Below are 11,957 nucleotides of genomic sequence, written 5' to 3'. Positions count from 1 at the left end.
GGTTCAGGAAGCTGATGCCTCTTCCTTTGCACAGGCTGCCTGGGTTCTTGCAAGGCTGGTTTTCATGCAGGCTCCTATAGGTTTCCCCAAGTGGTGTGTCTGACGCAGTGAAACCGCGCTGCATCTCCGGGCTGCAAGCTGCTCAGCTGCAGATGCACATGGCTGCTGGAGGTGTCTCTGGTGATGCCGAGGTGGCTCTGGAGAGCGCCATTATACCTGGCGCCTCCCCAGCTGTACATGTAGCTGACCCACTCCTGTCCCTTCCCTGTGGTCTCAGTCTGGCCAGCCCGCCCCACTCTGTACTCAGTGAGTGAGGACCCAGGTCAGGCTGAGGGTTTCTTTGGGCTTCCAGATTCCCCCACCTGACTCTCCCAGGCTGAGCTGGACACACAGTGGTCCTGCTTCTGAGATGGCTCCCCAGAGGGACAGAAAGCTGCACATGAGCTGCGTCAGTGCTGGGGACCTGCCTGCACCTTCTCCATAGAGGTGGAGCTCATTTGCACAGGCTGGGAGGTGGAAGAGTACAGCAGGAGCATTATGGGAGCTGTGTGACAGGATCCCTCTGTTACAAGTCCTGGCAAACTGGTTACAGATCAGATATTATACATAGTCTTCCCCTGCCACTTTCATTCTCTGGGCAGCAATGGCTGATGTGGCGAAAGCTTGTTCAGCTCAAACTTCTTCCTCCAACTGCATCCTGAACTGGGTGCACTGCCCTCTGCCCAGGCTGCTGTTGCTACTGGAGCTAATGCATTCCTGTGGCATGTGCTGAAAAGGGCCTGCTTGGGATTTCCTGGGGCTTGGAGCCATGTCTGCAGAGCCGAGCCAGGGCTCCTGGAGTTGAGGAGAGCCTTGAGGGTGGGTTTGTTCTCCCATTCCCTGCATCCCCTCCGGCCTCTGTGCAGGGCTGTGCTGGGTGTGGGGCAGCTTCCCCCTCCTGGCACCTTAGAAGGGAGGATCTGAGCTGGAATTTTGTATTGCCATGGATAGGGTTTGAGTCACTGTGTCTCTGGCACAGTAATACAGGGCTGTGTCCTCGGGTTTGAGGCTGTCCATCTGCAGGTACAGCATGTTCTGGGAGTTGTCTCTGGAGATGGTGAATCGCCCCTTAACAGCTGGGGAGTACCACTGGCTGGATCCACCATAGTTAATTGTAGCGACCCAGTCCAGCCCCTTCCCAGGAGCCTGGCGGACCCAGTGCATGCCGTAGCTACTGAAGGTGAACCCAGAGGCTTTGCAGGAGAGGCGCAGAGAGTCTCCAGGCTTCCTCACATCCCCTCCAGACTCTACCAGCTGCACCTGGGACCAGGCACCTGGGAAAGAGACATGTCAATGCTGATGAGACACCTGTAAAGGTTGCTCAGTTCAGGGTACCGCATGTTGTAACAGATAGACAATACCTTGTAGAGCTGCTGCCATGAAAGCAAAGCAAAGCCAGGGGCCCATCTTCACTGAAGCTGGAGGGCAAAGAGCTTAGGACACTGGCTGGGCACTGCACAGAGCAGGGGCAGTGGATTCTCTCCAGCTGCAGCCTGAGCAGACAGATTTAAGCAAGGACCTGGCACTGTCATTTGCATATCCTCCTTGCTATGAGCCTGTCCTGCTAATAAGCTGACCTGTCTGTGTTGGGGCAGTGACAGAAGTTGGGGCTACACAGCCCACAGCAGGCAGAGGGCTGCCAGTGCATAAACCTGAGTTACCCCTAACATCTAACCTGTGGGCTGGGGACCAATCCCCAGTTTTTTGCAGCCCATGCCAAGGGCCTGACTGTGCCCATGAGCTCAGTCTCATTTTGCAGTGGAAGAAGATTCCCTGGGTACAGAACAGGGCAGGTGCAGGGGTTGACCGGCCATGGCCTGGGGGTTGCACAGTCTGAAGCCCCCTCTCCAGATTGGGGGTGGATGAAGCACAGCCCACAGTCAAGAGGTTTAAGGGGTGTCAGTGGCTGATGCCCAGGGTCACACCTAGGCTGTGGGCACTCATCTTACTAAGCCTCTTTGTCCATCACAGCTCCCTGGGGCAGGGTTTTCCCCATGTGTTTCCAGGGATGGATTTGGTAGAGACCTGTGTCCTCAGCACCCACCGCCTCAGGCTGGTAATGCAGCATATGCACACAGCAGGTGCTGCTCCTGCCAGAAGATGCTCAGTGCTGCCTCCTTGGGCCCTTGTGGGAGAAAACCTATGGCCCAGCTCAACTGCTATCCATGGCTAGGGGGAAGGTCTCCTGGCTCTGCCAACTGGGAGAGGCCTGATGGGTGACCCATTAACACAGGAGCAGGGCTGTGCCTGGGCTCTCCCTTGGTGTTTCTGTCACACAGGGACATAGGACAATTTCCAGGGCCTTAGGTTAGTCCCTTCCAGATGCTGTAGATCATGTCCGGCCATTAGAACCAGTGTAGGGGAGCTCCCCAATTTCATTCTGGGCTGCCCTCCCCCGGGACAAGGCAGAGGGCAGGTACAGATGTGCCTGCATGGGCTGAGCTCTTCCTGGAGGTGAGTCTCCCTAGCTCAGCAGAGTTGCACACAGGAGGGGCTGCTGTCCAGCCTGGCCCCCCATGGTGTGTTTGAACCACCTGGGAGTCAGGCCTGGAGGGAGAAGGGACTCCTTGGTCACAGCAGCAATGTTGGGGAGCTAAGTCCCTTGGGAGGACATGAGTCCTGGAGGTGAGCTCAGGGCTGTCTGAGGGGCTTATAGTCAGTGCTGGAAGTGGGGATTGTCTCAGCCTGGAGAGACCTGAGTGTGGGCTTATAAAACTGTGTGTCTGGAGTGGAAGCAGCAGGGGCTGGGCCCTGGATGTGTGTGTGGGGCTAGGGGAAGGAAGGTGGGTTGGGACTCTAGCAAAGACTGCTTTGTATTGTCATTGCTTTCATAGAGACTAGCCTTTGGTTGGATACAAGGATTTAACCATGCGAGGAAGCAGGATTGCACATGATGCTGGGCCCAGTGATGGGACCAAGCTGGGCTTTTCTATGTGTGGAAATCCACTGCTTCCTCTAGAAATCTCTTCTCTGGTGAATATGCCAAACGGGGCATGCCTGGGATTTCCTGGGGACTGGAGCAATATTTGCAAAGCTGGACTTGGGGGCAGCTTTTGTCAGGTCAGGTGGAGTTGAAAGGAGTCTTGTAAGTGTGGATTATTCTCCCCTGCAGGCTCATGCCCTCCTGCCTCTGTGCAGGGCTGTGCTGTGTGTGGGGTTGCTGCGCCCACCTGGCACCTTAGAAGGGTGGTTCTGTGCTGGGCTCTTATATTGCCTTAAATAGGGCTCAGATCACTGTGTATCTGGTACAGTCATACTGGGTCATGTCCTCAGGTTTCAGGTTGCTCATCTGAAGGTGTAGCAGGCTCTGGGAGTTGTCCTGGGACATAGTAAATCACCCTTTCACAGCCAAGGATTATCACTAGTTGGATCCAGTATTCCTTATCTCAGCTACCCAGCCCAGCCCATTTCCTGGACCATGCTGGACCCAGATCCTGTAGTAGTCCATGAAGGTAAACTCAGAGGATTTACAGGAGATGTGCAGAGAGCCTTGTAGCTTCCTCATGTCCCCTGCAGACTCCCCCAGCTGCACCAGGAAACAGGCTCCTGAAAAACAAGGTAGGATACAAGAGTAACTATTACCAGGCAGCATCTGTGCAGCCCTCCCCTTCCTCTCCATGCCTTGAGGGAGGATGAAATAGCTTCCGGAGCTGCTGCCAGGACAAGGAGTTGCAGCCTAAGTCTCTCATCCTTGGTTCTGGGGAAACCTCTTGGGTGTTGGCCACTCACTGCACAGACCTGAGGGGCTGTGGCTTGTTTGTTCAGGGGCCTCATGGGCAGCAGGACAGAGCGATTTAGGCAGGGCAGCCTGCCCCTGATTTGCATCTCCCCTGACCAAGTTTGCTGATGATACCAAGTTATGGGGCAAAGTCAGTACACTGGAGGGCAGGGAGCAGATTCAGGCTGACCTGGACAGGTTGGATCAATGGACAGAGAGAAATAGGATGCAATTTAATAACGATAAATGTAAAGTACTCCACCTGGGAAGGAGGAACCTCCAGCACACCTATAGGTTGGGGAGTGTCCTTCAGCGGCTCGGAGGCAGAGAGGGATCTTGGAGTCATAATTGACTCGAAGATAAACATGAGCCGGCAGTGTAACAAGGCCAATCGCACCTTGTCGTGCATCAGCAGATGCATGACTAATAGAACAAAGGAGGTGATACTCCCCCTCTATGTGGCCCTGGTCAGGCTGCAGTTGGAGTACTGTGTCCAGTTTTGGGCGCCGCACTTCAAGAGGGACGCGGGGAATCTGGAGAGGGTCCAGAGGAGGGCCACTCCCATGATTAGTGGCCTTCATGATAGATCCTACGGGGGGAGGTTGAGAGAGCTGAATCTCTTCAGCCTTCACAAGAGATGGGTGAGGGGAGAATTTTTGGCCACCTATACATTTATTAGGGGAGGTCAACGGGGAATAGGGCAAGCGCTGTTTACTAAGGCGCCCCAGGGAGTGACTAGGAATAACGGGTGTAAACTAGTTGAGAGTGGATTTAGGTTAGATATTAGGAAGAATTTTTTCACAGTAAGGGTGGCCAGGATCTGGAATGGGCTCCCAGGAGAGGTGGTGCTATCACCTAGCTTGGAGATCTTCAAGAGGAGGCTAAATAGTCACCTGGCTGGGGTCATCTGATCTCGGTCCTTTTTCCTGCCAGGGCCAGGGGTCAGACACGATGATCCATTGTGATCCCTTCCGACTCTACAATCTATGAATCTACGAAAAAAAAGGCATTGGGCACTTCAGCCTTTTCTGCATCCTTTGTCACTAGGTTCCCTCCCCTATTCAGTCAGGGACCCACACTTTCCCTGATCCTCCTCTTGCTACCGACATACTTGAAGAATCCCATCTCGTTACCCTTCACATCCTTTGGTAGCTGCAACTCTAGTTGCACTTTGGCCTTCCTGACTTCATCCCTGCATGCCTGAGCAATAGTCTTATATTCCTCCCTAGTTGTTTGTCCAAGTTTCCACTTCTTTTAAGCTTCCTTTTTGTGATTTAGTTTAATGAAAATTTCCCTGCTAAGCCAAGCTGGTCTTCTTGCACATTGGGATGGTTTGTTCTTGCACTCTCAGCAAAGTTTCTTTAAAGTACATTCAGCTCTCCTGGACTCCCCTACCCCTCAGACTGGCTTCTGATTTCTGAATTACTCCCATTCTCCATGGTATTAACATCAAATCCCCACCCTAATGACAGCTTGGCATCCAAGTTGCTGAGGCAGGACCGAGAATCCAGACCTCCTGCCTCCCAGTTCTGGGCTCTGACCAGCCCCCACATCCGTCCTCCCCAGGTTCTACATCACCTGAAGTTACCTGAGCGAGATGCCAGCAGGAGCAGTGTGTCTACCCTGTCCTGTCCATGCTGCTCTGTGCCCTGGAGGGCTGCGCAGGCTCTGAGATTGTTACTGTGCTGCTGGTGGATTCTCAGTCCCACTCCTTTATAGGGAGGGGGGCCGCTTTCATGTGCATGTGGTCCCTGTTGTTCATTTGCCTGAACCTCAGCCTCACTGGTCTTTGCAGGTGCCCCGAAGGGGTAGATGTGAGATGGGTACTTGGTCACTGCAGCCAATCCTGCTCCGAGCGCTGGCCTGTGCCCCGAGCTCCCACGGACCCCCGTTTTGGTGCTCTGCCTCTCGTCAGGATCCCAATGCCTTGCCGCTGCCGTCCCGCTTCCCCAGAGAAGGTAAGGGGTTTCCTCAACTCATCGACCAAGCTCCCTGCTCCGAATAAGGATGCCACCTACGCTCCTGGCTGCTGCTGCTTCTCTGCAGTGGAGTGGGGGGCCGACTGCCACCCCTAGCCTCCGGGACACCTGGCATGTCCAGCACCCTGTGATGGGGCCTTGGGGCGCCAGCTCTCTGCCCCAAGTCCTCTGCTGCAGGGCTGGAGGCACAGCCGACTGCTGCTGCCGCCTTCTCCCTCAGCAGAGGGTACCATCCCTGCACGTTTCATTGAAGCAGCCAAAAAACAAGAAAGTTATAGATATTTCATTTATTCCCCATTATACCCTAGGGCCGAATCTCTGAATTGCCGAATCTTTTTGGAAAGCCTAACGCTTCTAGCAATTCGATTCGGATTCATAGATTTGGCCTCCAAATCATCCAAATAGTCTCCAAATTCAAATCGCGATCCGAAGCTTTGCACAGCCCTAAGCGATACACAGCGGTGTTATCGTTCCTCAGGCTGCTCAGCTGCAGATAGGCCATGCTGATGAAGGTGTCCGTGGCATGTGTGACTGGTGCATTGTAATACTGGGGGGAGAGGGGGGCACCAGTGGCCATGGGGTGGCAGAGAGTGAGGCTGTGGCTGGCATCAATGGGCCCCCCAGCACTTTTGGGGCCTGATCCTGGGGGGGCGGGGGGGGCATGTGCCACCCCACATGGCCCCTCTGCCTTCCCCTCACTGTGCATCCTTTGCACATTAATACAGGGGCATGTCCTCTGGGCACAGGCTGCTCATGTGCAGGTAGAAGGTGGAGCTGTCTTTGGAAGCTGTGAATTGCCCCTGGATAGAGGAGGCATATTTTTTTTCTCTCCACACAGTAATATTAAAGCAGCCACTCCATCCCCCTCCTTCCTACGCACCTGTTGGACCCAGTTCATCCAGTAGCTACTGAGTGTTAACCCACTGGTGGCACACTGTAGCATGTGGGACTCTCCAGGCTTCTTTACAGCTGCCTCTGACTGCATCAGAACCACCTGGGAGAGGGCACCTGAGGGGAGAGAAAAGGGAGATGGTGATGAACAGGTACAGCACTGAATCAGTGAGGGATGGAGGGAGCCAGCTGCTTTGGGCAGGGACCCAGGCACAACAAGTATGTTCTCTGTGCCCAGGGTCAGACCAGGCATCAGGGGCTTGGGATCACTAAGCTCCAGACCAGGAATCTTCACCCCCACAGTGTGTTTATAGTGGAGCAAATGACCTTTCAGGATTGCTGCCATGACCAGGAGTTGGAGTCCCAGGGCCATGGTCCCTGCAGGGCAGCTGTGGATGGTCCCTGCTAATGCTGTCATGGCAGAGGGAGAGACTAATTTATAGAGGGGACCGGCCTCCAGTTGTATAGTTCTTTGTCCTTCTGTCTATCCCACCATCCCTCCCAGCTCTCTCACCATCCCCACCTCCTCTGGGCCTTCTGTTAAGAACCTGGACCAATCGTCTCTGCATCTACCCCATCACCTGCTTTAAAGCTGCGCTGTGTAGATAAGAAAGGCATCAGCTTCAAGACAAAAGAGCAAGTGGTGGGTAATGCACTGCAGCCCACAGTGAAGTATCCTGAAGGCTTCCTGGTTCACCACATGCATCCTCCCTTGACTCCATTCATTCTGCTTCCAGCTTCCAGACCCTGCCTGCTTGCTTCACCACTAGAAACCCCCCAACCAGATTTCTTCTTGGTGTGAATGTCTTGGGTTGTTTGTGATTCAGGGCACTATGAAACACTCCCCGGCCTGTTGTTGCTTGAGGGAAGCTTTCACTGGGTGGCTCAGGGCAGGGGGAGCTTGTACTGGGCATCTGTCTCACAATATTCAGATCTTTCTGTACCTGCTGTCTGGGTCAGGCTCTGGCCATATGGATTTTCAGGGGCTGGAGGGTGTGCAGGCAGCTGTGGATCAAGATGCACGTTTCTTATAGAACGTGAAAGGTCAGCCAAACCTCTTGTGGGACCATGGAAAGGTGACCCTGTGGGAGCAGGCTGAGACATACAGAGGCTCCTTGGGAAGATCTGATGTGTGGCCATATTCATGCCTCAGGGAGGTTGGAAATGCCTCTGGGCTGTTACCACAGGATCCCCCCTGCGGCACCTTGGGCAATTGTGTGGTCTTCTGATTGTGGGTCTGTGTTGTTGGGTGCCCTGGGAGACGTGGGGATGCAGACAAGGGCAGGAGGAGGAGCTGGAGAAGAATGGAGACAGGGTGGACAGAGGCAGGAGATGCCTGGGGTGGATCTCAACACAGCGCTGCAGCCGGTGTGAAATCCAGAGAGGAGGCTAATGAATACTAAGAGGTTTCCAGGCCCCTGCTCTGTCCTTTCCCTTGCTGTAAATCATGGTCTGTCAGCACCACCTCTTGGACCAGGCTGGGAAATGACACTGGCAAGTTTTTGCCTGGCCTCAGAGGGACTTTCTCTCGCTGTGTACCTTGCACAGTAATACCGGGCTGTGTCTGCTGGGCTCAGGCTGTCCATCTGCAGGAACAGCAGGTTCTGGGTATTGTCTCTGGAGATGGTGAATTTCCCTTTCACTGCTGGTGCATAGTTGATGGTCTTTGAGTTCCCAATGATTTCCCCAACCCACTGCAGCCCCTTTCCAGGGGGCTGCCGGGCCCAGGCCATCCAGGTGTCACTGAAGGTGAACCCAGAGGCTTTGCAGGAGAGGCGCAGAGAGTCTCCAGGTTTCCTTATGGCTCCTCCATACTCTACTGTCTTGATCTCAGAGAGGACACCTGCAAAGAGAGAAACAATGAAATCCCTGCTGGCAGCCTGTGAAACAGAGACCAAACTGGGGGTGTGTCTCTCTGGTGCCCCAAAGGAGATGACCAACCTCTGACGGCTACAAGAGCAAGAGTAAAACATAGCCAGTGGGTCATGTTCTTCAGTCTGGAGGGAGCTCTCCTGAGGGTTGGACTCAACGCTGCCCAGACACCAGGGGCCGCACCAGCAGGTGGGAAGCCTCAGACATTTAGCAGCAAATGCTGAGGGCTATTTGCATGATCTTCTCCATATAAGCAGGATGCACAGTCCTCTCTGAAGTGGTTTGTACTCCTCTGGATCCCATTGGCTTGCCCTGAGACTGATTCTCTCTGAGTGGTGTAGATGCTCCCTGGAGACGTGGGCTCCAGCCCTTCTCACCCTATTGCTTTACCCAAATTTAAAGGTGTCTATTCAGAGAGATTCCCACCCCAAGAACCCCCAGAGCCAGGCTGGGACCCTAAGAAAAGTGGGATGGTGTCTTGTGCTCTGATGTGGGGATCTGAGCCTGCAGCCTCTTTTAGTGCTGCTGTTCATCATAGTGTGTGCCCTACTCCTAAGCTTGGAGACCCATTTAGCCCTGGCCTGTTGCTGGCAGAAGATGGCAGAGCTCTGCTCCTCCCCACACTGACTGGGCTCCCAGGGGACTTCCAGCCAGGGGCTTTCCGGGGAGTTTTGGCTCCGGGGTCCAGGGGGCCCTGGGGCAGGCCCTGCATGAGCAACTGGGGCTGTGTGGTTTGGGGCTGATGGTGTCCTTGCTCCTGTGCTGCCTGAGTCCAGATCCCCTCTGAGCCCTTAGACCATTAAAGCTTCATCACAGCTGTGTATCTGCTACTACACATTTGGGAAGTTTCCTAACATGATGTATTTGGAGTTGGTCCAGGATAAGCTATCACCAGATACCTGGCTGCACACACATTTCTTGGATGTGTTTGGTGTGAGCTCTTACACATCTTGTATCCGTGCCATTGGCCATTTGCTTGGATCTACTTCTATCTCATAGCAGGGTTGGAGTGTGCCTGAGAGTGTCATGGTCCAAGAAATGTATGTGCAGCCAGGTATCTGGTGATAACTTATACTGGACCAACCCCATACTTCAGAGAGTCTTCACACCAGCTCACAGGCCCCAAGTGCCTTCCTCATCTAACATCTATGAATCATGTCTGGGGAAGAAGTAAGTAAAGCCAGAGCTAAGTAGCAAGAAAAGCAATGATTTGTGCTTAGTCCTGTTTGCTGGAGGTGTTTTGTGCATTGCCTTTGAGTAGAAGTCAGGGTTGGAGACCTGTACCCAGAAATGTCCAGGAAAAGTATGAGGCAAGGATTTGTTGTTGTTGTTGTTGTTGTTGTTCTCAGATGTTGTATTGGACCAAAAGTACAGATGGGAGACATGCTAGATGCAGTGTCTGGCACAAAGGGCCCTTTTTCTGGTCTGGGCATGTTTCTCTCCCAGTCGGCCTCTCTTTGAGCAGAGGTTGTGAGTATTGCTACTCCTTGTTCCTGGTGCCAGGTGGGAGAATGGATGACAGCTACAAGTACTGGGGAAGGTTATTTCTCTCTACTTTTCTAGTTGGTCACTGCAGCGTGTTATGTCTGGTTCCCAACTGGGCTCTGTTGAGGTGTCTGTGCTGGGGACAGGCAGGTGTTGGGGATATGGCGAGTCTCTTGTGCTTTCCTCAGTACAACTGTAGTTGAGGGGTCTACGGTCCTGGCTGTAGCCAGCAGCTGCCTTGGTATGTCTGGGCTGGTGGCTTTTGCTGCATCTGTCAGGTCAGTGCATGTAGTAGGTGTGTATAGGAAGTTATTGTCAGTGTGCAGTGCCCTGCATTCAGTGTGTGCAGGCTCCTAGTGCTGGCTCAAGGAGACTCTCCCCTCCCAGCCCTTCCCCAGATGGGGTGGTCTATCAGGGAACTCACCCTGGAGAGGGAGCTGGGCAGTGCAGGAGTGGCAAGCAGGGATCTGGGGGTTTGGGCTTGGCCTGGATTCAGTTTCTGCACTTGGTTTCTCCTGAGTAGGGAGTCAGTTCAGGGAAGGAGGCTGGGATGGGCCCAAGAGATCTGTGCATAAATTGCTTCCCCTTGGATTTCAGAAAAGACACTTGGAGAAGGGGAAGAAAAGTAAAGGCATCATTACCCCTTGTGCCAAGTCCAGGCTCTGGCCCCAGGACACTCGGGTGGAGGCAGAAACCACAATTAGAAGAAGCCAAAGTGATTCCATCCTTATTGTCCTGGGATGGGAGAGACTCCCCAGCAGGCAGGAGGGAGCAAGACTGGTGCTGGGCAGGGACTGAGGCTCCAGGACTAAAGGGGATCTCTTGTGTAAGGTGTAATTTGCACAAGCTCTAACTCCAGCAGCCTTTCGAAACAACAGCAAAGCTTCGGGCATCTGGGAAATCCTGGGCTTTGGTGCATTTGCTAGGAAGCCATGAAACTTAAATGTGTCTGCGGAGAAGTGAAGGAGGCTTTGGCATGTCCTCAGGAAAGTATCTTGCTGCACAGTGAGACAAGCGCTGTGCTCTTCCCCCTCTCCCACCAGCCCCAGGCTTCCCAAGTGGAGTCTGCTGTTGTGAATGGTGTTGTTTCCCTGGGGCAGTGAGTGGGCTGCCTGCATCCTGCCCACTCCCATGGCAGTGTGAGGCAGGCGGTTCTAGGAAGCCTAAAGGTCTGTGCCCTTGGTAAGAGGGGGATGCCCTGCTGCACAGTACATGGTGGTGTCTCTGGGGGCCTGGTGTGTGCACATCCTGGTGAAATGGATAATCTTGACTGCCAGAGACTGGGCTAACTGGGCCCTGGATGTGCCTGTGGCTGGAGATGCATTCACTTATCCCCATGTTCACTTGTGCTCAAAGAGAGCAGGGGAATGCAGCATTACTGAGGGCAAGAGCAGAGGCACTGAGAGCTGGTCCTGTTCTGGTACCTTCTCATCCTTTGAGTCTCTCAGCGCCTCATTAGTACTGGACAGTTTCCTCTTTTGTTGGAGACAGTGGTGACATGTAGGGGGTGCATAGGGGTGCACGTGCACCCTCTGAGCGTGGCAGTGCACCCCCTGACCGCCCATGCTCCCTGCTTAGGCGATGTACAATGTAATCTAGGGGATAGTGACCATCGATTGATTGAATTCACTATCAGGCAAAGGCAAGGGTGGGTAAAATAACCAACAGGACTGAAGTGCTAGACTTCAGGAAGGCTAACTTCAGGGTGCCTTTCTGCATTGTGCTTCCAAGGGAGGTGGTGCTCTCCCCTACCTTGGGGGTCTTCAAAAGGAGACTGGATAAGCACCTAGCTGGGGTCGTCTGACCCCAGCGCTCTTTCCTGCCCAGGGCAGGGGGTAGGACTCAATGACCTACTGAGGTCCCTTCCAACTCTAACATCTATGAATTGATGATATGGTGCTGGGCTGCAGGGATGGCAGAGACCCCTGCTCACCCCAGCCGTGCAGCATTTATGAGGCCTCTGCAGCACTGGA

At 53.9% G+C, this 11,957-nt stretch overlaps 2 gene segments (V, D, J or C); both read right to left on the bottom strand.

The window, feature by feature from the left end:
- Positions 1-945: 945 nt before the first annotated feature.
- LOC102382362 lies at positions 946-1,512 on the bottom strand. The segment is given in 2 exon segments: positions 946-1,313; positions 1,401-1,512. Coding segments are annotated over 2 exon segments (414 nt in total).
- Positions 1,513-3,265: 1,753 nt separating this feature from the next.
- LOC102382117 lies at positions 3,266-8,673 on the bottom strand. The segment is given in 4 exon segments: positions 3,266-3,358; positions 6,617-6,744; positions 8,093-8,470; positions 8,569-8,673. Coding segments are annotated over 4 exon segments (645 nt in total).
- Between the last annotated feature and the right edge of the window lie 3,284 nt (positions 8,674-11,957).

This window comes from Alligator sinensis, unplaced genomic scaffold (assembly GCF_000455745.1).
Source record: "Alligator sinensis unplaced genomic scaffold, ASM45574v1 scaffold1689_1, whole genome shotgun sequence".
Classification (NCBI taxonomy): Eukaryota; Metazoa; Chordata; order Crocodylia; family Alligatoridae; genus Alligator; species Alligator sinensis.
This window is presented reverse-complemented; position numbering and strand designations above follow the sequence as displayed.